The sequence below is a fragment of the Ovis canadensis genome, chromosome 2, assembly GCF_042477335.2.
Source record: "Ovis canadensis isolate MfBH-ARS-UI-01 breed Bighorn chromosome 2, ARS-UI_OviCan_v2, whole genome shotgun sequence".
NCBI lineage: Eukaryota > Metazoa > Chordata > Mammalia > Artiodactyla > Bovidae > Ovis > Ovis canadensis.
In genome coordinates, this window is record NC_091246.1 from 39622556 (window position 1) to 39650424 (window position 27869).

Here is a 27869-nt window from a genome sequence, read left to right on the forward strand (position 1 = left end):
GTAGAGCCCCTTGCGCTTCCCGAGTGCGTTCGGTCCACTCAGTCAGGTCGCGGTTTGCCCTGGGCGTAGCGTGGAGGCGCAGATCCATAGCTTTCTCAGGAGAGCGGCATTGCTGAAAAGTGCGAGCTTCCTGTCCTCCCAGGCAAACGAGTTGCAAAGGCGCTGTGTCCTCTAGCGGCAAACTCTCGCAGTTCAATTGTGAGCGATCAGCTACACACTAAGGGATCTCGTCGGGAGTCAAGGCGCACTCAGATTTGCGTCCTAAGTGTGTGTTAGGGGGGTGGGGTGGGGAAGTCTCCAGAATGAAACCCAGGCTTTAGCCCGGGCCCTCTCGGTAATGAGGCTGGGAGGCCTGGGCACAGCCGCTCGAACTGTGCGGAACAGCTGATTTGTCCCCTCCACGGCAGATGGTCTTTGAGCACAGATTTGCATTCATTGTCTTCAAATCTGTTTTCGCGCTGGTGTTCTAGATTTCAGCAGCAGATCTATGCACAGATCAGAATACAAAAGGAGAAGCCAGAAAATAACACCCAGCCAGGAGGATTTTTTTTCTTTTTTAATAGGCACCGCGAGCTTCCCGGCGTAGTTAAAAAGCCTTCTAGGGTTTCAGCTGTTTGGCGGAGCTTGCCGCCGCCTTCCGGCCTTCAGCCCGCGCGGCCAGCACCTTGGCGACCGCGAGCTTTGGGCAAAGTTTCCGCAACTGCCCCGCTGCCTCCCCGCAGCTCCTCTGCTGACCCCTGGGGGCTTCGGGAACTTGCGGGGGGGTGGGGGTGTGGCGGTGGGAGAGAATGGGGACAGGAGGGAGCTCGCGGGACAAACGCCGGGCAGCTCTCGCACTCAGCCTGCCACGATCTGTCAGCAGTCTCTCATCTGCACCGGGTGCAACTCAGGCTCGCGTCCGCCGGGGGGTATTTTCCTTAGCGCTCAGACCATTTCCCGCGACAACCTATTTATTTGAATAGCACTTGAGCCTTGTTCGTCCTCCTCCTGCCCACCCCCGACCCCGCTCCGCTTTCATTCATATATCCTTGTCTTTTAACGTGTAAACGGCTCACAGTCACCAAGTAACTCCAGGAGACTCGAACGGGCCCGTCCAGGGAACTGGGTTGCTTTTGGGAACGTTTGCACAAAACATTAAGTACATGTGGTCACACTCCGCTTCTTCCTAGACCTGCACACAGAACCCAAGCAGCCCTGGAAATGAATATGCCTCCCGCAGGCTACGAAAGTCCGCATTTAGAGGCAGGCTCGCTGAAGCTTCCAGCGGCCGTGACCAGACTTATCCGGCGCGCACCAGCCGGCAGGGCCAGGCTACCCGATTTCAGGGCAAGATTTGTGGGCCCCCCTCTCACGCGCGCGCGTGCGTACACACACACACACACACACTCACACGGGGTTCGGGCTAGGACTCAGCGCCCGCAGCTTTCTGTCCCCTTTCACCTCCCGGACTACAGGCAACGCCAAGCGTGGCGCGCGCCGCCTAAGGACGTCGACCAGGCCTGCTCAGCGCCGGCCAATCCCGAGCGTTCATGCAAATGAGGCTCCTAATCGGGCCTCGGCTCCGCCTCCCGCGGCCTGGGGCCGTAGTAACCCATTCATGGGGCAGGCGCGCGGTTGTAACCCGGCTCCGCAGTGTTCGCAGCCACCGCCTCCTCTCGACTCCGGGTCTTCCCCTTCCTTATACTACCGATCCTGTTGGGGATTTTTTTTAATTTTTTTAAATTGGAGCGGTGGGGAGGAGCAGGGAGGGGGGGTGGGGGACCAGGAGGAAGGGGAGAGATTAGGCAGCCATCAATCTCCTCCTGTTTCTCCCAGAACAGGTGATGCTTCAAAATTGTGATCACTTTCTGGAGGCAGCGCTGCCACTGGAAGGATGCGAGCGACCTAAGGCGGAGGGCCTGAGGCGGCAGATCTGAACTTGCGAAGGATATAACCCAAACTTTAGCTACATCAGCCCGCACCTCACGCGTGGAAGCAAAGGACAGGTTATCTTTTATTATTTTCCCCCAAGAGAGACTCAAACTTGAGCACTTGATCCCGTTTCTTGGATTGCTTCTGGAGGAGACGGCTTGGTAGCAACGTTGGGAAAAGCGAGGACAGGGTTGTAACTCATTTTTTTAAAGCAACAGTAGATAAGACTTTTTAAATGTTTGGGATCCAAGATACTTTAGGAAGAGGACCAGCTCTAAAAGAGAAATCGCTGGGCGCCGAGATGGATTCGGTCAGGTCCTGGGTCCGAAACGTCGGCGTGGTGGACGCCAATGTCGCCGCGCAGAGGTAACGGGATGGCCGCAGAGTGATTCTGCTCGCGATCTCTCGCCTGTTCCCTCTCGCTCTCACTGTCTGTCTCCGTGTGTCATCCCCCTCGCTGGTCTCTCTCTTGCTCGTTCTCTGTCCTCTGCATCTGTCGCCCTGGCCCCGCGCGCTAGGGCTCACCCTCTGGCCAGCAGGTCGCTGCTGTTAGGGGAATACTTACCCCTCCGCCAACACTGGAGTTTCTGAACTGCCTGGGTTCCCCACTCCTTCTCCGCAGACTACTCTTTGGGAGGAACAATAACAAAGTAGTATCTGATGCTTCTCAGCTTGGTCCCCAGTCCTGGCAGGCGGGCCGGGCCAGGAAAGGAGAGTGAGGACCCAGACCGGCGGCAGCCGGAGGGGAGCCGGCTTCCCGGCTATTCTCGGGTTTCGTCTCGCTCCTTGAGAGCGCCTCTCCTCCCGCATCTTGTCGGGCGATTCCTGGAGGCCCGGAGCCCACGGCCAGATGGCGGCGGCGGCGGCTGGAGGAGCCGGAGAAGCCGGAGCGCGCCTGCCGGGGAACGCAGATCCGCCGGGCGCCCAGGGAGGGGCCAGGCTGGAGGGTCCGGGCGCAGAGATAAAACAGTAGACCAGACGCACAGTGGCGGGGGTGAGGAGGAGAGAAGAGACTAAGCAGAAAAGACCGGGAGTAACAGTAGAAGGAACCACAGAGGGAATGAAAGGAGGAAGGAGACGTGAGGCGAGCGCAGGGGTGACAAGCCTCTAGTTATACGAGTCCCTGAAGTTGACTTGTTTTGAGCATCCTTGTGCCGGGGGTAGTAAATGCCTTGTCTAGGCTGCCACTCAGTGAAAACATTCTGGTTCCCCTCCCGCATCACCACTGTGGAGCTGAGATGTGTGGTCTCCACGACCTTGTCTGCGGGAAACAGCTCCTTAACGCCCAAGAGTCCACGAACTTCTTCCCATGACTGCAGCCTCTCTATCGGCTCTCCTTGCCAGCGCCCTCTAAGTTCCGACAGCGCGCGGAGAAATGACTCCAGTCTGGGCCAGGACTCCAGGTGTCCCGGTTAGAGCGAAGCGGGCCGCCACCCTTGGAGGAGAGGAAGCCAAAGTCGCTTCGCTCGGGAGACCCGGACAGGCGGCAGCTCCCTCCCTCTGCCTCAGCCCGGGGGCGCCAGTGTCCTGGAGCAGATGGCTCGCTGCGGCGGCGGCGGCTTTCCTGGCCGTCTGGGGGACTCGCTGGGCTGCGGGCCGAGGGAAAACAGGCAGGACCGCAGAGCGGGTGCCTCGGGGCCGTCCCTTAGTCGACCTCTCAAAAGACACCTCCTCTACTTTCCTCCTTTCCCCGATCCAGTAATTGTTAAAGTTGAAGCAGGCAGTCCGATGGGGGATTCTAGTCAAAATCTTACGCTCTTCAAAAGAGTGAAAGTAGTCTCGCGCCCCGGGGAAAGACGCCCGGCGACCCCAGCGCCCCGAGCAGCTACATCCATCTGCTTGCTCTCCTGGGCGCCGGGTCTCCCGTTAAATGTGATCTGGCGGCCAGTTTGTCTCCGGCCGCGACAGGTCGGCGGGGAGGTGTGTGCACAGACTCAATAGGCTCCAGGGCATCTCCCGGTTCCGCCAACGCGGCTTTCGCGGTCAGCGGGTTTGGCCGGCGACGCCCGGAGATGCGGCTTGAGCCGGGAGATTGTCGGCTCCAGGCGAGGACGCGCTCTCACTCAATACATTTCGGCTTGTCCCAAGTTCAGCAGTTCCAGGGGCGAGGTTCTCAGGATCACGTAGTCCGTGGTGGGCCCCGATCCCTAGTACTGGTCAAGGGGGCTTGCGCCCTGCCCCTAGCCCTCGCGCAACTTTTCGGAAGAGCGAGGGAAGCAGGAGGTGAGGCCTCCCCGTAAGACTTGGACTTAGCCTCTAGGCTTCCCGTCCGGCTCCCTCAGGGTTCTCACCCACCGCCTTTCTGAGCAGTTTGGGAGGCGTTGTGGGCAATAGTGCCAGGACGGGTAACTCCAGTGAAGATGAAGGAAAAGGGTCACTTCTTTCAAAGTGATGAGGCGCTTAGCCCCTATGCTCCGGGCCCAGCTCCGAATCCCGACCCAGTCGGGGGAACTACTTAAGGAACAAGATGGGGGCGGCCCGAGGGGACAAGAATAGGGCAGCTGGGGTTGGGGAGGACCCTCCAGGCTTTGGTCTGCAGTCGGGGTTCCTTGGTTTCTACTAAAGGCTGGAGATTGAGCTCTCGGGAGTGGGACGCCCGCAGGCTGGAACAGCTGTGACTCCTTTAAGAAGTCCCTGCTTCTTAATCGTAATAGAAGAAAAGGACCCTAACTCTCTGCTCTGTTGCCTGGGCCCGTTTGGTAACTTCGTGTCTTTCTCTCTTTCCTCGTGTCCTGTGTCCCCACCGTGCCTCTTCATGCCCAGCGGCGTAGCCCTGTCCCGGGCCCACTTTGAGAAACAGCCTCCCTCCAACTTGAGGAAATCCAACTTCTTTCACTTCGTCCTGGCGCTCTACGACAGGCAGGGTCAGCCGGTGGAGATCGAGCGCACCGCCTTCGTGGACTTTGTGGAGAACGACAAAGTAAGCGCAGGTCCCCTCTTCCCCTCGCGGGTCTCGTAATTACCTGCTTGCAAAGCACTAAAGATCCCATCTGTCACTCCGGAGACTTTTCCGCTTCCATCAGGAGGGATGATAAATCGAGGCTTCTCACTCCCAGCCTCCTAAATCAGTCGGATTTCCCCGCACCTTCTCCCGCCTGCACCTCCCGCAGGGGCGTTGGTGGCTGCTCACCCGACTCCTGGATCGTTAGCAGAGCGTGGTCACAGACTGACCGCGGAGCAGATATCCTTCTGACAAGAGCATACATAATTTAAACATATAGTCAAGGCTGCTGCTGCTCTTCTCCGGGTTATTTATTATTATTATTTTGCACCCGCGATCGTGTCAGGGTGGGTAAGATAGGTACAAGGTGGAAACCCTCAAAAACCAGTCTTGGCTTGCCGGACTACCCCTCCCAACCCTAGCCTTCTCTTCCACTCTGGTTCCCACAGCAGTGCCAGCCCCCAACCCAGGCCTGGGTGTGGGCGCTGAATTGAGCTCAGATGAATAGGATGTGGGAGGAAGGGAACATCTCTTGCCTTCTCTGGGCCTCAGTCCTCAGCTTCCTCAGCTGTACAATTCAAGTTTGAGAGCAGGTTCCTCCTAGGGTTCTTCTTGAACTTGGGCTTGGGTCCCTGAGTTCATTGCCCCAAGCCTCCAGTCCTGGTGGGACATGGCCAAATGCTGCTCTCCCAAGTGACAGGTCCCTTTCTTTCTGCAGCATCCGATGGGTTGGGTGGGGTCTGTTTAAACGCAGCATGGACATGGTGTCTGGTGGTCCCCAGTCTGGCGGTCGCCTTTGTGAGGACATTTTTAAGAGGAAGGGACAGACTGTTGGAGAGGGTCAAGCGCCTGGGAGCCTTGAAAAGTTTTGGAGCGTGGCCAGCGTCCAATGTTGCTGCCCTTTGACCTGGGCCTGGGCAGGGGTCTGTTCAAAGCTGCTGAGTGACCAAGAGAAAGGCTGTGGGAGTTGGGCTAGGGAAGTCCCTTTGCTCTTTTTATCATTTTGAGGGGATGGAAAGCAAGGGTCTCTGTCTTTTCAGGAACAAGGCAATGAGAAGACCAACAACGGCACCCACTACAAGTTACAGCTGCTCTACAGCAACGGTGAGCGCCTTGCGCCCCCCGAGGCACCCGCGCCGGCCTCTTCTAAGGAAGGCAGTTGACCTTGTCCTGGTCTTTGGCAGGCATCCTGCAGGCCCAGGGAGAGTAGGGCTGCGGGAAGCTGTCTCCGAGCCAGGGGCAAGGGCGGGTGGTCTCTGACCCCAGGACGGTTCAGCTTGCACTCCGCCCTGGTCCCCTGGCATCGGGACAGGTTTGGGGTGCCCAGGAGGGGCTCCTCAGCGCTCACCTCATGCCCGCCCCATCTCCCCGGCAGGTGTCCGCACCGAGCAGGACCTGTACGTCAGGCTCATTGACTCAGTCACCAAGCAGGTGAGCCTGGCAGTTCACTCCCCTCCTCCCCCCTCCTCGGCTTGAGGGTCCTCCATTCTCCTCCCTCCCCACCCTCCTTGTCTGTCTGTGAGATTTCCTGGGTCACTCTTCACAGCCCCTCCATATCAACTGACATTTTGTCTTCTCTGGAAAAAGAATTTTTTCCCTCTCTCTCCCTAATTGTCCAGTTTCTTTCTGGTTGGGGAGGCTCTGGGGATGGGAGTAGACAAACAGATGGATGAAGAGGGGAAGGACTTATTGGGAGATTCAGCACCCCTCACCCCCACCACAGACAAACATTCCCTTTTGCAACAATTATGTCCTCACTAGGGCAAACTTTTGTCTTGGTATTTTGTTGGAGTTAACCAGGCACAACTCAGGTTCAGGGCGACCAGCGGGGACTCCTGAGGAAGTTGTAGTTAGAGAGAAGAAACCCGATTCTGTTCTCGATCTAACGTCCCCTTTCCTTTGTCCCTCCCTGCCGGCGCCTCCTTCTCAGCCCATAGCTTACGAGGGACAAAATAAGAATCCGGAAATGTGCCGAGTTCTCCTGACACACGAAGTGATGTGCAGGTAAGAGCCGTGTTTTCCCGCGGGCTTGGCTGGAACGCGGGGCAGGTGAGCAGCTCGGGGCGCGCTGACGTGCCTGCGTCCCCGGCAATGACCTTGGGGAGTGGTGGCGCCCTTGGGCGGGCGGCCTCGCCGGGACTTGCTCATAGGGCCGGTTGGCTGGATTTCCTCCTTAAAAGTCAGATTCTAAGAACAAATTGATCAGGACTCGAAAAGGCAGCCCAGAACCACCCAGGATTCCACCCCATGAGTGGCACGAGTTTGCTCCGTGGAAGACCTGCCGTCCAGCGGTCCGCAGAACGCGGGGAGGGGCTGGGCAGGCGCGGGTCGAGTTTGGGATGGGGACTTTCCCTGAGCCGGTCCGCACGGCTCGGTTCCCGCCGGTCCCGCGCATTCTAGGCGTAGATGTCCAGGAGGGGCCACTTGTAGAGTTACCGAGTCAAGGTTTTGGAACGACTTAATCTGGACAGGCCAGAGGATCGAGCGGTCCATTTTGGGGGTGCTACTCCCTTGTTCCCCAGATGAGGCACCTGCCTGTGATGCACGAGCGTTTTCTTCTTGCGGGGACGTTTCTTTTCCTAGATTTCCTGAGCCAGGGGAGTTTCTTAGGTCAGGATAACTGCCGGGCAATGGATGGGAGGAACTGGGAGAGAACCTCACCGGGTAGATCCGGGGTCTGGAACAACAGCTGGACTTTGACGGCCGAGTTGTAAAAGGTGCAATCTACACCATTTCCCATTTTCTTTTCTGAGATCAATTCATTCCATTTTGGGTCCTTTCTTCTCCTGGACCAGAAGAAAAAAAATTTTTTTTTAAATAGAAGAAATTCATCTGTACATTTATTCATTCTTTCAACAAATGTATATTGAGTGTCTAATATGTGCTAGTTATGGGGGATCCCACAGCAAAGGAGAAAGGATATAGAAAGGAAACTCTGGGAAGAAGTGATTATTTTACTATAAAAATTTCAGTGTTTATATCCATACATGATTTTCTTCCTCCAAAATCTCTGATTGGAGAGAAAGCCTCAATTCTTTCATACTCTGCTACTGCTTCAGTGAATGTCTTCCAACATCAGCCTTGCTAGCTTTGGGTAATTGCAAGCCACCTGATTTAGTTTGAATTGTTTTATGGGCAGCTCCTGGCAGCCCCGTCTCCCTTCTCACCCAGTCAGGAAGAAACCATTACAATCAGACGTGTTTGTTTTGGTTTTGACCAAGTATTAGAAAAACAAACTTAGCCAACTGCAGAGTTCAGCTCTGTCAGTGGCCTCAGCTGAGGGGATTGAGGGTTCCCTGCCTGAGTAGCTGAGTGAGGTGTGGGTAAGCAGATCGGTACTCCGTTATCCCAGGGTTCCTTGATAGGTACATTCAGAAAGAAAATACAGTTCCAAGGTGAACTTGCATGTGATACCTAGGTTAAATAGTCAGAACATTTTGATTTGGTTGGCTAATTGAAGGGTGGGTTTTTCTCTGTTAAATTCTTTTTTCTACTTTCAAACATCTTTGTGGGGAGAAATTATCTTCTTACAAAAAAAAGAAAACAAAACCCAAGTCTGGCCCATTGTCTGATGAATTATACCTATCGCTTTAAATAATACTTGCACACCCCATCCAGCTGTAGTTCAGACTGACATTTTTATTTTTAGGCCCAATCAAATCCACCTCATTTTATGCTGTTTAAGTAGTAGCATCAATTTTTAAAGTCTCTAGTTTAGTCTGCATTAGTAACACAATATAAAAATTTAATGTACTGTAACTTCTCTTCATTTGAGACCTGGGAAGATGCTCTGCTATTTTCTTCCCAAACTAGAATTTAAAACAAATATTAATTATGGGTAAATAAATGATCCATGGAATGGATATTGTGTCTGTATTTGTGTGTGTGTGTGTGTGTGTGTGTGTGTGTGTGTGTGAGTGCTCGGAGATTAGCTGGAATGATAGATTTGGATCTATCTGAAAGGGAGGATCCCATTCAATCTGTCAGTCAGAGCTGGTTGACTCTGCAATCAGGAAAAAAAGTTCCCTCTCCCACGTTTTGAGTCAGTTATCAGAGTCAGTGATTAAGGAATGAGTCAGATGAGCCCCATTTCTCAATGGGTACTGCACATAGAGTTTCATTTGCATGGTATTTGTGGCATACCTGCAAATTTTCCTGAATGCTTTTGTTCTGCCACCTTTGGTTAACAACAAAAACAAACAAAACAAAAACAAAAACTCATAAACCGATGTTTTGCTTTTGGGGGGGGGGGCAACAAAATAAATCTCTTTTAGGTATAACTTTTCTCTCCCTTCCCCAGTTGTCTCCACTCCTCTCTTCCCTGCTTCAGTTCATTTTGCCAATTATTAGCAAGGAGAAATCTAGTTGTTATGTCGCTGCCAGCCACCCCTGTGCCCTCAATGCTCAGAGGGTTAAAAGATATTATAATTTGAACAGAAGTCGTCTCAAGGCCTACAGCTGGCTAATAACAGAGTTGTATTGAGCCGGAGCAAACCCCACAGCTGTGACTTTTCGCCACAAGGCGCAGGCTAGACGGGGCCCTAATCAGATGGGCCAGCCGGGCAGTGGGGCCAGTGTCTTTATCGGCCAGATGGTGTGAATTTAGACACTTTTGTTATGCAATCGCAGGGAGGAGTTGGGGAGAAGAAAACAAAACAAAAGCTACCATGCTGTGCGCTTATTTGAGTTTGAAATTAGAGACAGATTTTTGAAAGTTGAGGGTTGAATTTTAAAAACGATTTTGGAGGGGAAAGGGCACGCTGGCTAGGAGTTTGGCTGCCTGGACACTCTATGCCCGAGACTGGCGCTTTTTTCCCTTTGCTTATCCCCCATCTTGATCCCTTTCTGAAAAATGCAGGTAAAATTCAGCCTTGGGATAAAATTTTTCCTATTCCCCACCTCTCATCCTCAACTGGTTTGATTTTTTTTTTTTTTCTCTTTTCCTCTCCAAAGATTCCACAAGGAGACAGGAAAGGTAGACGAGGCCTGTGAGCAAACTGAGAGTATTTCAGGTAAAAGGTTCTCCAAATAAGGACTAGAGTTAAATAAGCCAAACCATGCTGAGTGAGGAGCAGAGGAAGAGCTTTCATTTTCATTCATTAGGGGGGGAAAAGTACTTTAGAGCTTCCCCGTGGAATTTAGAGACACAGCCTTAACCTAGTGCAAGTTCAGTTTCCTCTTTGTTTCCCATCTTTTCTTATTTTTCAGTCTTGTTCAGATTAAAAAAAAATACTTTTGGACTGGCTTGTTAGAAAATATCCCTAAGAAACCTTTTAATGACAGTAACTGAACCTGAAGTTGGTCACACAGGCTTTGTGTCTACACCGAAAAGAAGGGAGATTTGAGCTGGTTATCTGAGTAATTCAGGGACCTGGTCCTTCATGTCAACGCCCCATGTCTCTGATCTCAGAGTGATTGTTTGGGGAATGTGAGTTCATGGAAGTCTTATATTCTCTACTTCCCTTTGCTTATGTTACTGTTGCTGGTTTGAGGACTGAATGTCATTTAAGAAACCAAATAAAGAATAACCAGGACATCTTGATGAGCCCTTTTCTTAAAAAAAAAAAAAAAAAAAGAATTAGCTTTGGCTAACCCAGAGAAATTTGATGAAGTTCTCAGATGGGGTGAATACAGTCCACTCCTATAATACCTTCACTATTATAGTCCAACAGCTGAGTGCTTGTTGCATCTTTTCTGAGTGTTAACATTAGAGATTATACTTAAATATGTTACTTGCTGGAAAATGGAAGATTGGACCCTAAAGTTTCTCTACATTTTTCCTGGAATATCATTTCCTTCCCTGAGTGGATTCCCCACATTGTATTTCACTGGCACCAGGCTTACATTTTTATCTATTTTTCTTTTCCTCCAGAGAAAGTCCCCACGGAGAGCAGCTGAATTCAGCTGAGCAATTTTGCAAACTTACTTGGCTTCCTCAGAATCACTCCTTCTCAAACTAAAATAGATTGGCACATTCTGAATGTGTTCTCTTGTAATTAGATTGTATTTAGACTCACACACGGATTCAGGTTGGGTTGACCTGCTGGTGATGTCACAGAGGAGTCTTGTTAGAAGGTTTTCAGATACCTAGCATGGATAGAATTTTTGAAATTGTCTTGCTAAGAAAAAAGGGTTTGTCTGGGCTGCAAAGGTATTATTCTGATGATGTAAGCAATAGAAATAATAGAGGTGGGAGACAGGAATTGGGAGGGAGGTGGGGAACAATGATGGGATGGGTAGGGAGTTGGGAAAAGAGACAATGGTTTTGGGAGGTGGGAGAGCAGCTGGCCAGCATTTTTATTGGTGTTAATCTTGGGATGGGCTTCCCTTGTGGCTCAGTCAAGAATCCGCCTGTAATGCAGGAGACCTGGGTTCGATCTCTGGGTTGGGAAGATCCCCTGGAGAAGGGAAAGGCTATTGGGTTGGAATTTTCAAAGTTAATACTTAATATAATTTCAAAGGCAAAATATTATTTCAGAAAGTTTCAGCGGCAAACACTAGCATCTAAGAAAGTTGAAACAAGCTTTCTTTTACTTCCTACTAATTTGATTAAATTTCTCCAAGCCTTTTCATGCCCATTGGGTGAAAGTTTTCTTAAGCATATCTCACGTATTTTTAACTTCTGGAGAATGGTAGAATTGTTCACTGAAGAATCCACACATCCCTACATATAACATATGAACTTGAAATTTCTTTTTAAAAGTATCTGTTTGTTTATTGATAGTTCTGTAGAGGATCAGAGAGTGCACTGTGGAGAAGCAGAAAGCAAATCTAAGACTGGGCTGGTGTTGGGCCTTTGGGTCTTTGCTACCACATGGCTTCATCCTTTTCTTTAATCTGTTGTCACTTTTGAATTGGAGGTATTTCATAGCCTCGTGGACTTCTTAAACCTAGAAGGGACTCTAGATAATCTAGTCCAACACTTTAATTTCATGTATCAGGAAGGCCAAGCCCAGAAGGGTTAAAGAAATTTGACTACATTCATGCAGCTGACTAATGACAAAGTCAGAGCTCCAGTTCCCACTTAACCATCCTTCTATTGTGCTGCATCATCTTAAACCATAGAGAGGTTATCACAAGAAGGGCAACACTTACACAAATTTGGTTATTGCTGGTGTTTATGAGATGTATTCTCCAAGTGGTATGGATGATAGTGCTGCTTTTATAAGCCATGTCAAGACTATGTCCTTTACCAACTACTGTGTGCTTGGATGAGCTGAGAGAGGTATTTAGAAGTCTGTGGTCCTCTGGAGTCTGTCATACAGAGTGAAGTCAGAAAGAGAAGAACAAATATCGTAGATTAATTGATATGTGGAATCCAGGAAAATGGTTCAGATGAGCCTATTTCTAAGGCACGAATAGAGACACAGACGTAGAGAATGGGGGGGAAGGGGAGGGTGGGGTGGACTCGGAAAGTAGCATTGACGTATGCGCACTCCACACGCAAAATTGATAGCTGGTGGGAAGCTGCTGTGCAACACAAGGAGCTCAGCTAGGTACTGTGTGAAGACCTAGAGGGGTGCGATGGGGAGGTGGGATGGCAGGGAGGGCAAGAGGGAGGGGTTATATGTATACCTATGACTGATTCACGATTTTGTACAGCAGAAACTAACGCAAGATTATAAAGTTACTATATTCCAATACAAATGATTTAAGAAAAGATTAAAAAAATTGAAGTCTGTGGTCCTGACAAGGAGCAGACAGGCAGTATGGGGATGTGATTTTCCTGTGCTTCTGGCCACCCAGCCTCCCTTGCTCTTTTCATATTTGTTTAGGTCTTCCATGCCTTTAGGAGGGGAGTGTTTTGTTCTCTTTAGGTCCTACTGAGTCCTTCCCATCTCCATCTGTTGTATTTGCTTAGGGCCCCTTCTTTCTCTCTTCATCTCAGATGATCCCACAAGCATTTCTCCAGTGGTACCCAGTACTTTGCCAGATGGTAGAAAGGAAGTCTCAGGAGGCAGAATTTTCAGGATGGGACCTACCACATGCTAAGTCCCATTCCTGTTCCAGACCTTGTGAAAATGATGAGAGATATCTTTTTAGAGTTCCCTGCTTAATTTTTTCCCCCATTTGACAATGCACATCATAGTTCTGGTAATCTTCCTTCACCTTTAGAAAATGATGGAAGTGAATAAAAAAATGGATGAATGAATTATTATAAAGTACAGTGAGTTCTGTGAAGAAAGTTGTTATGTAACTAAGGTTTATAATAATTCAGGCAGCTACTTGGGGTCTTTTTTATAAAAATACGTCTTCCTTTCCCTTATTCCTTCAAGTATTTATTAAGACACAAAGATCTAGAAACGTATATACAATAATAAAATCATTCAACATGGAGCTGGAGGTGACCTTCTAGATCTTAAAGTCCAGGTATCCATCATTCAGGTTACAAATAAAGCTCTGGGGAAAGTTGTGATTTGCTGAGAACTACCAGTTTATAAGTCATAGATGGAGAATTTGGATGAACAGTCTTGGGCTTCATGTTTAGTGTTTTTGAACATAGCCATACATTCATGCTCAAGCAGCTGATAGTTAAGCAGCTACCAAGAATGTACTCATTTTTGTGAATGTTCTTATCGTTGTATGCTCACCGTACTTTCTGGATTTTAACATGTTTCATTTACTCTTTTCATTCCTTCCCAACCTACAGTCGGTGTTGCGAAAAGAAAAGTTGTGGCAACCGAAATGAGACTCCTTCAGACCCTGTCATCATCGACAGGTAGGGGGAAAAAGTGATTTTTTTTGTTTTAAAAGCATTTCTGGTTTTTCTCTTTTAGAATCTCAGCTCTGAGTACCGATCACTGGGCTTTGCCATATGGTTGGTTACATGTTACCTTCAAGGCATGGAACTGGTCTGACACGTGTTTTCTTGTTTTGGTTGGCGTTTCTTGGAAGAAGCCAGAACCTTCCTTTTTGAACAGATGTCTCTATCTTTTCCAGGTGCTCTGACTTCAGCCTAATGGGAAAGGGTGGTGAAGAATGCCATCTCTCCCACCTGGCAGAAATAGGGTCTCATTCAGTTTTCTAGAAGAGGCAGTGCAGTTTCCTAGAAGAGGCAGTGCACCCGAAGTTACTCGGTCACTTCCTCATCACTCTCTGTGATTGCTGTTGGGCTTGAAGACTGTCAAATTAGATTACGGTTTGGGGATGATGACAAGCTTTCCGTTGCACAGGGGGAGGTTCCTTTCTACCACAGAGGGTTGCATTCCAGGTCCTATGTTATGTTCACAGTGGAAAAGATTCTTTGGGACAAGATGCTAATTCATTGAAATGTGATTTCAGCCTCCTCAGCTGTATGTTTTTGTGATTGGAACCAGAACTTACAAACCAGTGAAGAAATACCAAATTAACTTCCAGCAATCATGTAATTTTTAAGAAATCCCATATTCCCACCCCTAATTTTTTCTCTTTCGTTAAAAAACGGAAGAATTCCCTCTTGCTTCTTTCTTTGGGTTTTTGTGTTTCTAGACAGGTCCTGAAATGGATTGGAGCGGCCGCAGTCTCTAAAGTTGTTATTCCAATATTCCAACAAATTCTCAGTTGGGAGAATGGAACCTCTGGCATTCTTCCCAGAAAGCCAGCTTGCTTTCTTTGTGGAAAGTATAGCATAGCCCTAGGAATGAGGAGGCTGGAATTCTGATCCTATCCTAGCTTCTGACCTTGGACACAGCACTCAACATCTCTGCTCAGTCGTGTCACAGAGGGTATAGGGTTGGAGGGTATGGCTTGCTGTTGGACGTTGCAGAAGGTTGCTAAAATATACATGGCAGTTTTGCAATATTCCCTGAGATGTCTGGAGGAAGATGACAGTCAAGTAAGAAATGTTTGCTGGATGCATAGAGCGCCTTCACCATCTTAGGAGGTTTAAGTGAGACCCATTTGAGGGAGTTCTTTGGAATTCCTTTAGTTTTTCTGAAAGCAAATAGCTTAAAACTGATGAGTTGTAGGAACTCTGTGGGACCAGCTGTCTTCCTCGTTTGATCGGTGAAAAGGCTGAACTCAGGAATGGTGATGTGACTTGCCCACAGTTACGCATCTGGTTGGAGTGAAGCTGGTGCTGGGACACAACTGTCCTCACTTCTGGCCTGTGATGCTCTCATTGCCACAACCCTTTCCTCCCAGCACTCTCTGTCCCAGTTTATACGGTCACACGTAATATAATTTCCCAGGCTTCCCTGGTGGCTCAGTGGTAAAGAACCCACCTGCTAATGCAGAAGGCACAGATTTGATCTCTGGGTCGGGAAGATTCTCTGGAGAAGGAAATGGAAACCTATGCAACCTGCTTCAGTATTTTTGGAATCTTCATTAGCATCTTGTCTAATTGCTCTTGACTGTCTTCTGGGCTTCCCTTTGCCTTCTTCCCTTCATTTGTGGAAGGGAGAAGGTATGAAGGCAGAAATCCCATGGAGAGAGGAGCCTGGGGGGCTACAGTCCATAAAGTTGAATAAGAGTCAGACACGACTTAGTGATGAAGTAACAACACAACATTTCCCAGCTTCCTAGTATACCCTGGGGTGCTCTGGAGGATATGAAGCCTATGAGAGCGGTGTAGAAACGGATCCGGTCCTTTCCAGCATGTCCAGTGACTTCGCTTATCTTTGTCTAGTCCTTTTCTTAAAACTAACTTTAGCTCCTCTTTCAGGAGGTATTCTAACCTCATGGTTGTGATATCTTTTCCTGTAATAAACACCCCATAAACCAGCTTTAGAAATGTTTGCAAACCCATAAGTATCTACCTGTACCTTACATCTCATAAGCACACATTCTAAAGACTCTGCATTTAGTAGCAGTCCTTTCTCTAAGAAACTCTGTATAGCCCGAATGCAGGGAGAAAGAAATACGCTATGTTTTCTTCCCATGTAATACACACGTTAATGTACATAGGTTTTTCACATCTATGGAGAGAAAAAATTTTCAGGTTATGTGCCTTCATTGTTTGTGCTAGAATGCTTTAAATTCTTCTGAGAAGGTGGAAATTGTATTTTAGCTGTGTCTTAAGGAGCTTTATGTGACGATGGCATTTATTTTTATTAGCTGGTGCACGATTAAACAGCCTGACGATGTCTCTGCATCGCTTGTAATATGTGTTACTTCTGAAATGTTGTGCCTCTGCATGTGGAAACATACATACCAAAGGGTGCTATAAACTGGCCAGGGATCAGGTTTTTTTTAAAGAACTCATCTTGTTATAAACAGATGCATTTGTTTGGCTTCCTCATCAGAGGGCTTTTGTTTGAAGATACTGCTTGTTCCTCTATTGGAATCTTGTCTTTTTGTTCCTGACTGTCTTTGGGGCTTCCCTCTGCCTCCTTCCTTTCATTTGTGGAAGGGGAAGAGGATTGAAGGCAGGCTTCCCTTTGCTGGAGGTGGGATGGGTGGCTTGTGTTATTAAGCAGTACCTCTGGTCCCTGGGTTCAACACCTGCCACCTTAGAGATGTTTAGATAACCCAGGAACTAAGGGGTTGAGATAACCCAACAGGTGCTAAGTAGTCTATTTTGAATTTTCTCTGAGTAAATATAGAACTCTCTTCTTTGCCCTTGTTCCTATACACCGATTAATTATCTCCTCCTCCTTCTCACTCCATCTAACCAGATGCAGTTAATTTACACTATCTTTGAATTTCTCACGCAACAGCCATGTTCCACTCTGACTCCAGGGAAGCCGGTTTATTCCCTTGAAATTGTGCAAGTTGGTGGGGGGGAGGGGACCCTTCAAGACTGGTTCCCAAACTTTTTACCGCCAGGGACCCCTTTTATTTTTTCCTTTGCAGAACCAGGTTCTGCAAGATTTTGCCTGTCAAGCTGCAATGAACAAGTCATAATCCAGCTGTAATTTAATTTTTATTACTTGAAGATGTACAACAGAATGGGAAGGAAAAATCTCATCCCAGAAATGCCCTTGATCTCGGGACTTTCCTGGCAGTTCAGTGGTTAAGACTCTGTGCTTCCACTGCAGGGGTTAGGGGTTTGATCCGTGGCCAGAGACTAAGATCCTGCAAGCCTAGTGATACAGCCAAAAATAAAGAAATAATTTTTTTAAATGTCCTTAATCTCATCAATGGAGAAGGCGATGGCACCCCACTCCAGTACTCTTTTCTGGAAAATCCCATGGACAGAGGAGCCTGATAGGCCATGGGATTGAGAAGAGTTGGACAGGACTGAGCGACTTCACTTTCACTTTTCACTTTCATACATTGGAGAAGGAAATGGCAACCCACTCCAGTGTTCTTGCCTGGAGAATCCCAGGGACGGGGGAGCCTGGTGGGCTGCCGTCTATGGGGTCGCACAGAGTCGGACACAACTGAAGCGACTTAGCAGCAGCAGCAGCAATCTCATCAATAGCCGATCAGAGTTTCTGATTGGGGTGAGAACTGCTAGTATCACCACGCTAACTTGATAGACTGCCAGCTCAAACATGAATCAACCTGACTTTTCACTTAGCCCCACACGACCACGTCCTGGGCAGACACCCCATTTCTAATAGGCTATTTGAAATACGACAGATAGCTTCCTCAACCTCATGGCTCTTTAACTGAAAATCATTGGATTTTTACAGTGGGGCATCCCCATCAGAGACTGTGCTCTCCATTTCCTAACACCTAACCCCATGCCGGGAATTTTTTTTCCCTGCCTATGTGACTGCCATTCTTTATCTCTCGAGAAACATAAATTTAATTCTTATTTTCAGTTGCCTTTGAAGCATGCTTTTTTGAATTCTTGGGCAGCCACACCCCTTTTCAAAAAGCCAGGCCAACACACAGCCCAGTAAGACTTGCTGCTAGAGGATCTTCCCGACCCATGGATCAAACCCTGATCTCCTGTGTTGTAGGCGGATTCTTTACTGTCTGAGCCATGGGGAAGCCCTTGGTAGTCCATGGAAAGAGGATTTTAGGGACATTCTCACTGACTTGGGAGAAGGATAAAGAGTGTTTATCGTTCTTGTTCTTGTAGCCTCATGAAAAGTCAGATGAGAGGAGAGGACAAGGGTTCTTTTTGGATATTTGTAGGCTGCCTCTGCCCATGATATTTTCTGTTAAAAGGGCAGCTCCAACTATTTCTCACATGATAAATATCCCAATGTTTTGTCTTTGGATCTTGGTCTTCTGTATTTATGAACTCTGCTTCTGCTTCCAGAAGGACCATTGTAAATTTTGATGGTTTTTGTTTATTTTATTTTTCAAGAAGCCAAGCAAACATCAGAATGACCTTCATTCAAAAGGTTTATGCAAAAGGATCTGGTATTTATTTGCTCATGAGTGGTTTTTCTGATATTATCTTCCTTTAAAATTTTTTAAAAAATTATGGTAAAATATATATAACATAAAATTGACTATCTTAACTATTTAAAAATGTATAGTTAAGAGATATTAAGTGCATTCACCTGGCTGTGTAATCATCACCACCATACATTTACAGAATTCTTTTCATCTTCCCAGATGGAAACTCTGTACTGATTAAATCCTGATTCTGCCTCTCCCCTCTCCCAGTTCCTGGCAACTGCCATGCTGCTTTCTACCTCTATGAATTTGACTCCCATAGGTACTTCATATAATATTTTATTTATCCTTTTCTGACTTGCTTATTTCGCAGAATCATATCCTTAGGCTTCCTTCATGTTGTGACTTCTGTCAAAATTTCTTTCTTTTTAAAGACTGAGTAATATTCCATTGTATGGTGATACTACATTTTATTTATCTGTCAGTGGGCACATGGCTTGCTTCAACCTTTTGGCTCTTGTGAATAATATTGCCATGAACATGGTTGTACAAATATCTCTGTGAGTCTCTGTTTTTAATTCTTTTGGAAACATATCCAAAAGCTCAGCTGGTACATCATGTGGTAGTTTAAAGAACTGTCACGCCATGTCCACAGTGGTTACACCATTTTACATTCCCAGACGCAATGCACAAAGGTTTCCATTTCTGCCACATCCCCACATCACTTCTTATTTGCTTGTTTAGTTTTGTTTTGTGTTTTGATAGTTGCCATCCTAATGGCTATGAATTTTTTTTCTCTTTTCTTTCTAAGTGATCCTTTCTCCTGCCGCCATCTTGGTAGGCATCTTCATCTGCGGCTCTCCCTATGGTCCAGGCTTCTCGTTTGCCTTTTCCCTGCCAAGTGGCACGTGCTCTTCCTGCTTCTCTATGCCTCATCAACTACCTCATTCACTGGAGAAGTGTCTGGATCCTCTTTCCTCTGGGCTGTATTTGTTATTCCTCTATCCATGTATCACTGAACTCTGCAAAGTATTGTTAGTGGAAAGGGAGCTCTCAGAGAATACCTTTTGGAAGTAAAGCCCTTATTGACCCTCCATGCATGCTAGAGGGTGTTGCCTTAATTCTGAACACTGGAGTTTTTCTTTCAGTTAATTTATCAAATGAAACTCCATACTTATCTATTCTTGATTTGTGATGTAGATTCTACTTTTAACCTCACTGTCACTTTCAGCATAGAAACAGTACTTAAAAAAAATATTAAAAAGTTAATAGTTACTTTACAATGTTGTATTCGTTTCTATTGTTAGTTTTTACTTCCTGACAGGCTCCTCCATCCATGGGAGTCTACAGGCAAGAATACTGGAGTGGGTTGCCATTTCCTTCTCCAGGGGATCTTCCCGACCCAGGGATCGAACCCACGTCTCCTGCATTAGCAGGCAGATTATTTACTGCTGAGCCACCAGAGAAGCCCAGATCACTGGCCTCTGAAGTATCATTTAACTTTGAGACTGTACAAGTCACATTCAATGGTGTGACAGGTTTGATGGAATATCGGTCCTCAGAGAGACAGCGTGGTTTAGCAGGAATGGTCTAGGACTAGGATCAGAACACCTGCTCTGACCCCAGATCATTTAGTAACTTAGCTGTCTAATGTCACAGAGGTCATGAGCTGCCTCCCTAAGCCTCAGTTTCCCTACCTGTAAAATGAAGTGCTGTGGATTAATGGATGACTTTTACATTACCTTCCAGCTCTAAACTCTCTGCTTCTAGCCAAGGCCCAAATTTGGGTGTCAGACATGCTAATTCATCCTCCTTGCTCATCAGTAATTTACAGGAGCTCTTCACATGTGCCATCTCTGCACAGACTCCTCATCGCCAGGGTAGCGGAGCCCAGTGCTGTGAAGAGTCTACGAAATTGTGGCCCTCAGCTCTTTTTTTAACAGTGAAAATTCCATTCCCTCCGAGAGGTTTAGATTTTCTCACTAAAAAACACAGATTATTTAACCAAAGTGAAACATCATTCTTTTATATTCTTCTTCCATTGTTTTCTAGTAAAACCTTTGCTTGTTTCTTGGCCTTTTTGGGGAGGTGCAGGTAGGAGAAGGACTCCTTTACTTTCTGGTATAGAAAAATGTCCCTTTGGGTTGAAACACTTCACTAGGTGACAACCTGAACCAAGTGGTAAACAAGAAACAGAGTTTCCTTTGAGAAAGTCATTCTCCTCCTCCTGATTAAAGAGCTGAAAAGTTATGATATTCATTTCTATAGTTGGGTTAGTGTTTTTTTTTTTATTAAAAAATTTATTTAAAATTTACCTCCCCAAACTCTCCTCTCATCGAGGCTGCCACATAACACTAAGCAGATTTCCCTGTGCTGTACAATAGGACCAGGTTCGTTATCCACTTTAAATATAGCAGTGTGTATGTGTCCATCCCAAACTCCCTATCCCTTCCCCCCGTCCTTCCCCACTGATAACCATGAGCTCATTCTTGAAGTCCATGAGTCTGTTTCTGCTTTGCAAGTAAATTCATTTGTATCATTTCTTTTTATATTCCACACATAAAGACTGTCATACAGTGTTTCTCTTTCTCTGTCTGACTTACTTCACTCAGTATGACAATCTCCAAGTTCATCCATGTTGCTGCAAATGGCATTAGGTCATTCTTTTTAATGGCTGAGTACTGTTCCACTGTTTATCTGTGCCACACCCTTCTTTATTCATTCCTCTGGGTTTTTAAGAATTATACTAACTCCACTTGACTGACCAGTCTTCCTAGACTTTAGCATTTGACACAAACCTGGCTAGGCGTCTATACATGGATTCACTCTCTTGTTCATTCATTTACTGATTTTTTTCCTGTAGTTCAGTTATTAAGCAAATATTTGTGAATCCCTGGCTCTAAGACACCATCAGGGAATACGAAAGGCATGATTCTACTCTCATGGAGCTGACAGTTTAAATAATCACGCAGAGAGAAATATATTTACGAACTGTAAAACTGCTCTAAACACTAGGTGAGTGGGTGCAAGAGAGGTTTCAGTTTTCCAGTCCCATCATTTATTTCTCCAAAAATCAACGTGGAATCAAGATATTTGTTCCATCACACAGGCTTGAATATGCCCCACCGTCTCCCTTTGCACACATCTGTCCTGCCGGGAACCCCCACCCCCAACTTTCTGCCAAAATAAATCTGATCCCCTTTTTAAGACCTCGTTCAAATTCTATGTTTCCAAAGACATCAATTCTTGTAGTCAAAGTCTTTTCCCTTGATACGTGTCACATAACCTTGCTCTTGTTAGGATGTATGATATTGTTCTCTCTTTCCCGTGTGGGCTTGCCTTACATTTCCAACTATATTGTAATTCTTGGATGTCAGACACCATATGTCTCTTAAGCCTTGACTCTCATATCATTAGCTCTGTGATAGTGTTAATAGTATTACCTCTCCCGTTGAGTTGTTTGTTGTGTTAAATCATGAGTGTGTGTATGGTGCCCATATAGTGCATGATGGAAGAGAATCTTTTAAAAAAAGTCAAAACAGTTATTAGCCTTGGTCTTTCAGTGTCTAACCAGTGGTTCGGATACTACAGACATTCAGATATTCATGGGCAGATTAATCTCTGACTGCTGGAGATCAGAGAGTTGAATGACTGAGTCTTTTGCCAGCTTCTGTAGGGCCTTTCTTGTAAGCACTTGTATTTGACAATCACTTAGCAATCTCCCCCTTCAATGACCGAGTGGTACAAAACAATGCCAAGAACAGATCACTCAGGTTGTAAGGCAGAATGAATCATTCAGTAAATATTTATCGAGGGCCTGTCATGCCATGGACTTTGCAGGGTGCTCTTAGGGAATACTAAGATTGAATTGACACACAGCTTTACTGTCAGGAGCTCACAGTTCAGAATGAAAAATAAAAGATGTGCAGAAATAACCATGATGCGATGTGAGACGTGAAAAGTGCCACAGAAGAGGGAGAGATAAAACTCTAGAAGATCCGAAGTGGGAAAATGCGTTTCATCTAGGCAGTGGTAGAGGGGTTGAGAGCTGTAACTTGGACATATGCAGTTGAGGTCAAAAGGCATTCCAGGAGAAGGAAAATATGTAGGAAAAGGCATGTGGAAAGGAAAGAATTTCTTAAATCTGCTTATAGTTTTAGAGATGCATAGATATGAGTAGAAGGGGATAGGAGGGACAGTTGGAAAGATTATTTGGGTCCAGATCGCCGAAGGCCTTACATGCCTTTACACAAGTACGTTGACATTGTTGTGTTGGTGGCGGGAGGATAGCAGAGGATTCCGACTGGGGCAGTGTCGTGCTCAGGTGGGCGTTTTGGAGAACTTCGAGGACTCACTGAGAGTGCAAGGAGAGTGAATATAGAAGAAGCCGTGAGAAAGTTGCTAACAGTAGTTCACAAATGGGTTTCTTCTTGCGGCTCTTTGGGAATTTATATGTTTACCCGCCAATGCCTGGGCATTGTTTCCATCACTCTCACTCAGGGATGGAGGTCCTGGGACTCCAAGTTCAATGCTCTAGGCCTGGGATGAGGAACTAGCCAAGTTGGAAGAGCATGGATGTTTTCAGTCCCAGAGATAAAGATGTGTTTGCCTTTTTGCTCCCCAAAAGATTTCCATCAGGAATTGGGAAGATGGGCACAAGCTTCAAATTTTGTGAAATAAAACATCCCAGTTTCTGCTTTGTTTCTTTCTTCCACCCGCAGCAGCTGTTGGGAGTCAGTTTTTCCCTACCAGATACCAGGCACGGAGGCAAAAGGCCCATTTTTCTCACCTCTCTACAACCCACTTCCCCTCCCCCAGTACACCCACCACTGCAAAGCTTTTGCTGGTGTTGCCACTTGTCCCCATGAGTACACGTCCTTTGTTCATTGGGAAGCTCAGATCCTTTGCAAAGAACTGCTGTTGTACCATCTGGCAATCTGTGAATTTTTTAGTAGTCTGGATGCTTGTAAGAAAACAGAATTTCGGAAGGCCAGACTTGAACCATTTATAAGTAACGCAGAGGCCCAGCTGGGTGTATGGGGTTATTTAGAACAGATAGTGATATATTTCAGCTTCCAGCTTCTTCTTCAGAAAATCATGTGATGTGATTAAATAGCAGATTTGGCAGGGAGGAGGTGAGTCCAGGGATGGAAAAATAGTACTCTGAAATTGTGCTATGTTGGAAATAAGAAATAGACGTTTGTTTGTAAGAAAGGTATCTTTTCCCAAAGTTGTCTGGCTGGCTTTGAGGAGAACAAAAGACCCAGAACTTAGGAAAGATGGAGAGGACTACACGTTCACTCGGAGAGAACTTTCTAGAACTTCTAGTTATTTGCTTTCTCTTCGAGCAAACAGGTCTGGGTAAGTTTTTCTGGGTCTCTTTTTTGACCCAGCCAAGGGGTTACCAGACCCAGTGTCTGGAAAATAGGACACATATCCCAAGGAGATGAAAAGGTTATTGTCCACAGATGATTTTAAGATTTAAATCTTGTATGTGCGTGCTAGTCTGACCGTTTGCAACCCCATGGACCTGCCAGACTTCTCTGTCTGTGGGATTTCCCAGGTAAGAATACTGGAGTAGGTTGCCATTTCCTTCTCCAGGGATCTTCCTAACCCAGGGATCAAACCCAAGTCTCCTGCATTGCAGGAGGTTGTTTATCGTGTAAGCCACCAGGGAAGCCCTTTCAGATTTAGGGTTCTATTTACTAGGGCTTGACTATATTCTTTGTTGATTGAAATCTTGTAAGACTTTTTCTTTGTGGCTCTGTTCTGCGCAGTAACCTAGAGTTGCTCTGGAGGAGCCATTTGATCTAAAAGGAAAGTGGTTGAGTGAAAGATGCCCAAAACACATTAGGCAGCCTAGACTCAAGTCTATAGGGAGTCAGCCTCTTATCAGTCTGGACCAGGTAATTAAAGGAGTGATTGTTCTCCAGAAAGTTTCTCCTCTAAATTTAACTTGTCCTAGCCCCTCAAGACCACCAAGGAACCAGAGCTAGTAAGAAACATAGCAGCTGCTTCCATCCAAGAGGAGCTTTCGAGAAGGAAGTAAGGGAGAAATTCCTACTCTCACTGAAATCATGGCAGGAATGGAAGAATTTGGAGGGATGGAACCATTGGATTCAGGCCAGGACTGTGGGGTTAACACCTCGTCCCCCCCCACCCCCCATGCTGTGTAGCATGTGAGCAGCTTCCCTGGTGGCTTAGATGGTAAAGAATCTGCCTGCGATGTGGGAGACTCAGATTCGATCCCTGGGTTGGGAAGATCCCCTGGAGAAGGGCATGGCTACCCACTCCAGTATTCTTGCCTGGAGAATCCCGTGGACAGAAGAGCCTGGCCGGCTACAGTCCATGGGGTGGCAAAGAGTCAGACAGGACTGAGTGACTCTCACTGTTTCTGTTCACTACATGGGATCTTAGTTCCCTGACCAGGGATCAAAACTTCTCCCCCTGTGTAGAAAGCACAGAATCTTAACCACTGGACCACCAGGGAAGTCCCAACACCTCCATTTTTTAAGGCCCATAAGATGCTGGGACATTTTAAAAAGAGAACTCACAAAATGACAGGATGCTTAGGGTTACTGTTCCACTGAATGCTGTTATGCACACACAACCTGCAGTAAAGCCCTTGAGATGGGTCTCTATGGAGACCAAGGATGAGCCTTTTTCTTTTTTTTTTGGCTTTGGGTCCAATTTGTATAGGTTATTTTCATGATTGATTTAAAGGTACACACATGACTCATTATAGCTACATTAGGAAGATCTCCTGGAGAAGGGAATGACTACCCACTTCAGTATTCTTGCCTGGAGAATCCCGTGAACAGAGGAGCCTGGTGGGCTATAGTCTGTGGGGTCACAAAGAGTCAGACAGAACTGAGCAACTAACACTTTCACTGGCTGTCATCCCACGTTTTGGATGAGAAAACCCAACTGAAGAGCAACTGTTCCAGGGGCCGTGTAACAAGCAGGTCAGAGACTCAGCTGGGCTTAGAGACAAGATCTCTAGCTCCCAAGACAAAGCAGGGATGGTCTGTGAAAGCTGAGGGAGGGAAAAGAAGAAACTGTGGTGTTCAGGTTGATAAATTTCTGCTGTATTGCAAAACTTCTCACCTGCCCGAGCTTTGAAGGACTCATCACCTTCTAAACCAGAGGCCAGATTGATGGCATTAAAAAAAATATATATAAACTGCACAAAACATATATTTTTTAACTTTCATTTTTATTTAAAAAAATATTTTTGGGGGGCCATGCTGAGAGACACATGGGAATCTTAGTTCCCTGACCAGGGATCGAACTCAAGCTCCCTGCATTGGAAGCACATAGTCTCAACCACTGGGACCACCAGGGAAGCCCAGACTGCTGGCATTTTACTTGACTATAGTTAGTTTGTCTGTAGCCAGTTTCTTCTGTGCAAAAAGGCTTTTTCTTATTGCAGAAGAGGTAAGGTTGTATGTAGGACATAGATTTATGACCTGTGGATGGAGTGCTTGAAGTGACTGTTATTCCTGTCATATGACAACTGTGCTATAATCTCAGATTTGGGTTTTCTACTCCTCTGCCATTCAGGCATTCACCCATTCACTCATTTCTCCCTCTTATTGTAGCTGGAATTGCCAGATTTAGCACATAAAACTGTAAGATGCCCAGTTAAATTTAAATATCAGATAAACACGAATGATTTTTTTTTTTTAGTATAAATGTGTGTGTTAGTTGCTCAGTTGTGTCCAACTCTTTGCAACCCCATGGACTGTAGCACACCAGGCTCCTCTGTCCATCAAATTCTCCAGGCAAGAATACTGGAGTGGGTTGCCATTTCCTTCTCCAGGGGATCTTCCCCATCCTCCAGGGATCAAACCAGGGTCACCTGCATTGCAGGCAGATTCTTTACTGTCTGAGCCACCAGGGGAGCCCTTTGTATAAATACACCCCAGTTAAATTTGAATTTCAGATAAACAACAAATACATTTGTAGTACGAGTCTTTCCCATGCAGTATACTTTATGAAGTGAAGTGAAAGTGTTAGTCACTCAGTTGTATCCCACTCTTTGTGACCCTATGGTCTATAGCCTGCCAGGTTTCTCAGTCTATGGGATTTTCCAGGCAGAATACTGGAGTGGGTTGCCATGCCCTTCTCTAGGGAATTAAACCCGGGTCTCCTGCATTACGGGCAGATTCTTTACTGTTTGAGCCACCAGGGAAGCCTGAAAAAGTATTCATTGTTTGGCTGAAATTCAGAATCAACTGGCATCCTGTATTTTATCTGGCAACCCTACCTGAATCCCAGTTTCTTTCTTTTTTTTTTTTAAATTTTAAAAAATTGCAGTATAATCGCTTTGCAATGTTATGTAAGTTTCTTCATTGTTATGAAGTGAAATCATATATATGTACACACGACTATCCCAGGTGGCACAGCAGTAAAGAATTCACCTGCCAATGCAGGAGGTTCAGAAAGACATGGGTTTGATCCCTGGGTAGGGAAGATCCTCTGTAGTAGGAAATGGCAACCCACTCCAGTATTCTTGCCTGGAAAATTGCATGGGCAGAGTAGCCTGGCAGGCTACAGTACATGGTGTCACAAAGAGTCAGACAATACTGAGCACACCCCCACCCCATCCTCTCTGTTTTGGACCTTCCTCCCACCACCCCACCAATCCCACCCCTCCGGGTCACTACAGAGCACTGAGCTGAGATCCCTGTGCTTTGCAGCAGCTTCCCACTAGCTATCTATTTTACGCAGGGTAGTGTCTATATGTCAGTGCTACTGTCTCAATTCATCCCTTGCTCCTTCCCCCCGGCCCGTGTGCACAAGTCCATTCTCTATGTCTGCATCTCGATTCTTGTCCTGCAAATAGTTTCATCTGTACCATTTTTCTAGACTCCACATGTATGCATTAATCTAAGATATTTGTTTTTCTCTTTCTGACTCACTTCACTCTATCTGAATCCCAGTTTGTCATCTGAAAAAGAGGGAAGTCAGGGCTGCCTTACATCCTGGGGTAATAGGGGAGAGATGCCTGAAGGAGCTCTGAGTGCTGACTGGTCCCAGAGCCCATCAGCACGTGTGCAGTCCTTCCTTGTCGTACTTTTTCTGTCTTCTTGTGGGGTTCATCATCTTTCTCCTCATGTCCATGTGGAAGTTGATTCACACTTAGGCCGAAAGGTGAGCAGGAAACTTTGGTGGCATTACCGAGTCAATAGACAAGAGTTTGAGCAAACTCGAGCAGATAGTGAAGGACAGGGAAGCCTGGTGTGCTGCAGTCCATGGGGTCACAGAGTCGGACACCACCGAGAGACTGAACAACAGTCGGCATTTGGGGGGGCTCATCTTTACCGGTTTCTACACCCATTGTGTGCCTTTCCCCCGCGCCATCCTGTCTCTTCTTTCTCTTTTGTCACCTCTCGGGGCCTTGGGCTCCGGCTCTGTCTAGACCCTGTTTTATGGACTTGTCGCCTCCTAGGCATTGCTTTTACTCCGAGTCCCCTGTCCGTCTCCTATTCACTCTCTGCCTTTCCTGAAAGTCTTTGTTTGGGCTTCCCCGAGTCTCTGACTCCAGTGCTTCACACATGTGGGATTATTTAGGCTCAAGTGATAAATTGCATGAAGTTAAAGGTAAAGGGGAAGCTCCTCTCTCCCCACTTGGTCTTGGCTGACGTTTGAACAAGAGCCAGACTTTCCTTCGAGTGAGCGTGAGCTGTCCACTTGGTGCTTGCTCAAGTCAGTTGAGAGTGGCGTATGAATTTTATCATCCAGATGTTGAATCACAAGATGAAGGATAACAGCACATAGACATCTATCTGAGTAA

The 27869-nt window shown here is 46.7% G+C and overlaps 1 protein-coding gene across 1 annotated transcript in view; it reads left to right on the top strand.

Annotated features, from left to right (window-relative positions):
- Positions 1-1577: 1577 nt before the first annotated feature.
- EBF2 (EBF transcription factor 2) overlaps positions 1578-27869 on the top strand; it is a 220621-nt gene continuing 194329 nt past the window's right edge. The window contains exons 1-6 of the mRNA XM_069575945.1: positions 1578-2277; positions 4675-4831; positions 5893-5956; positions 6228-6283; positions 6783-6856; positions 13503-13571. Coding sequence (XP_069432046.1) covers positions 2147-2277; positions 4675-4831; positions 5893-5956; positions 6228-6283; positions 6783-6856; positions 13503-13571 — 551 coding nt within the window. The 5' untranslated portion in view covers positions 1578-2146. The remainder of the gene's footprint in view (positions 2278-4674; positions 4832-5892; positions 5957-6227; positions 6284-6782; positions 6857-13502; positions 13572-27869) is intronic.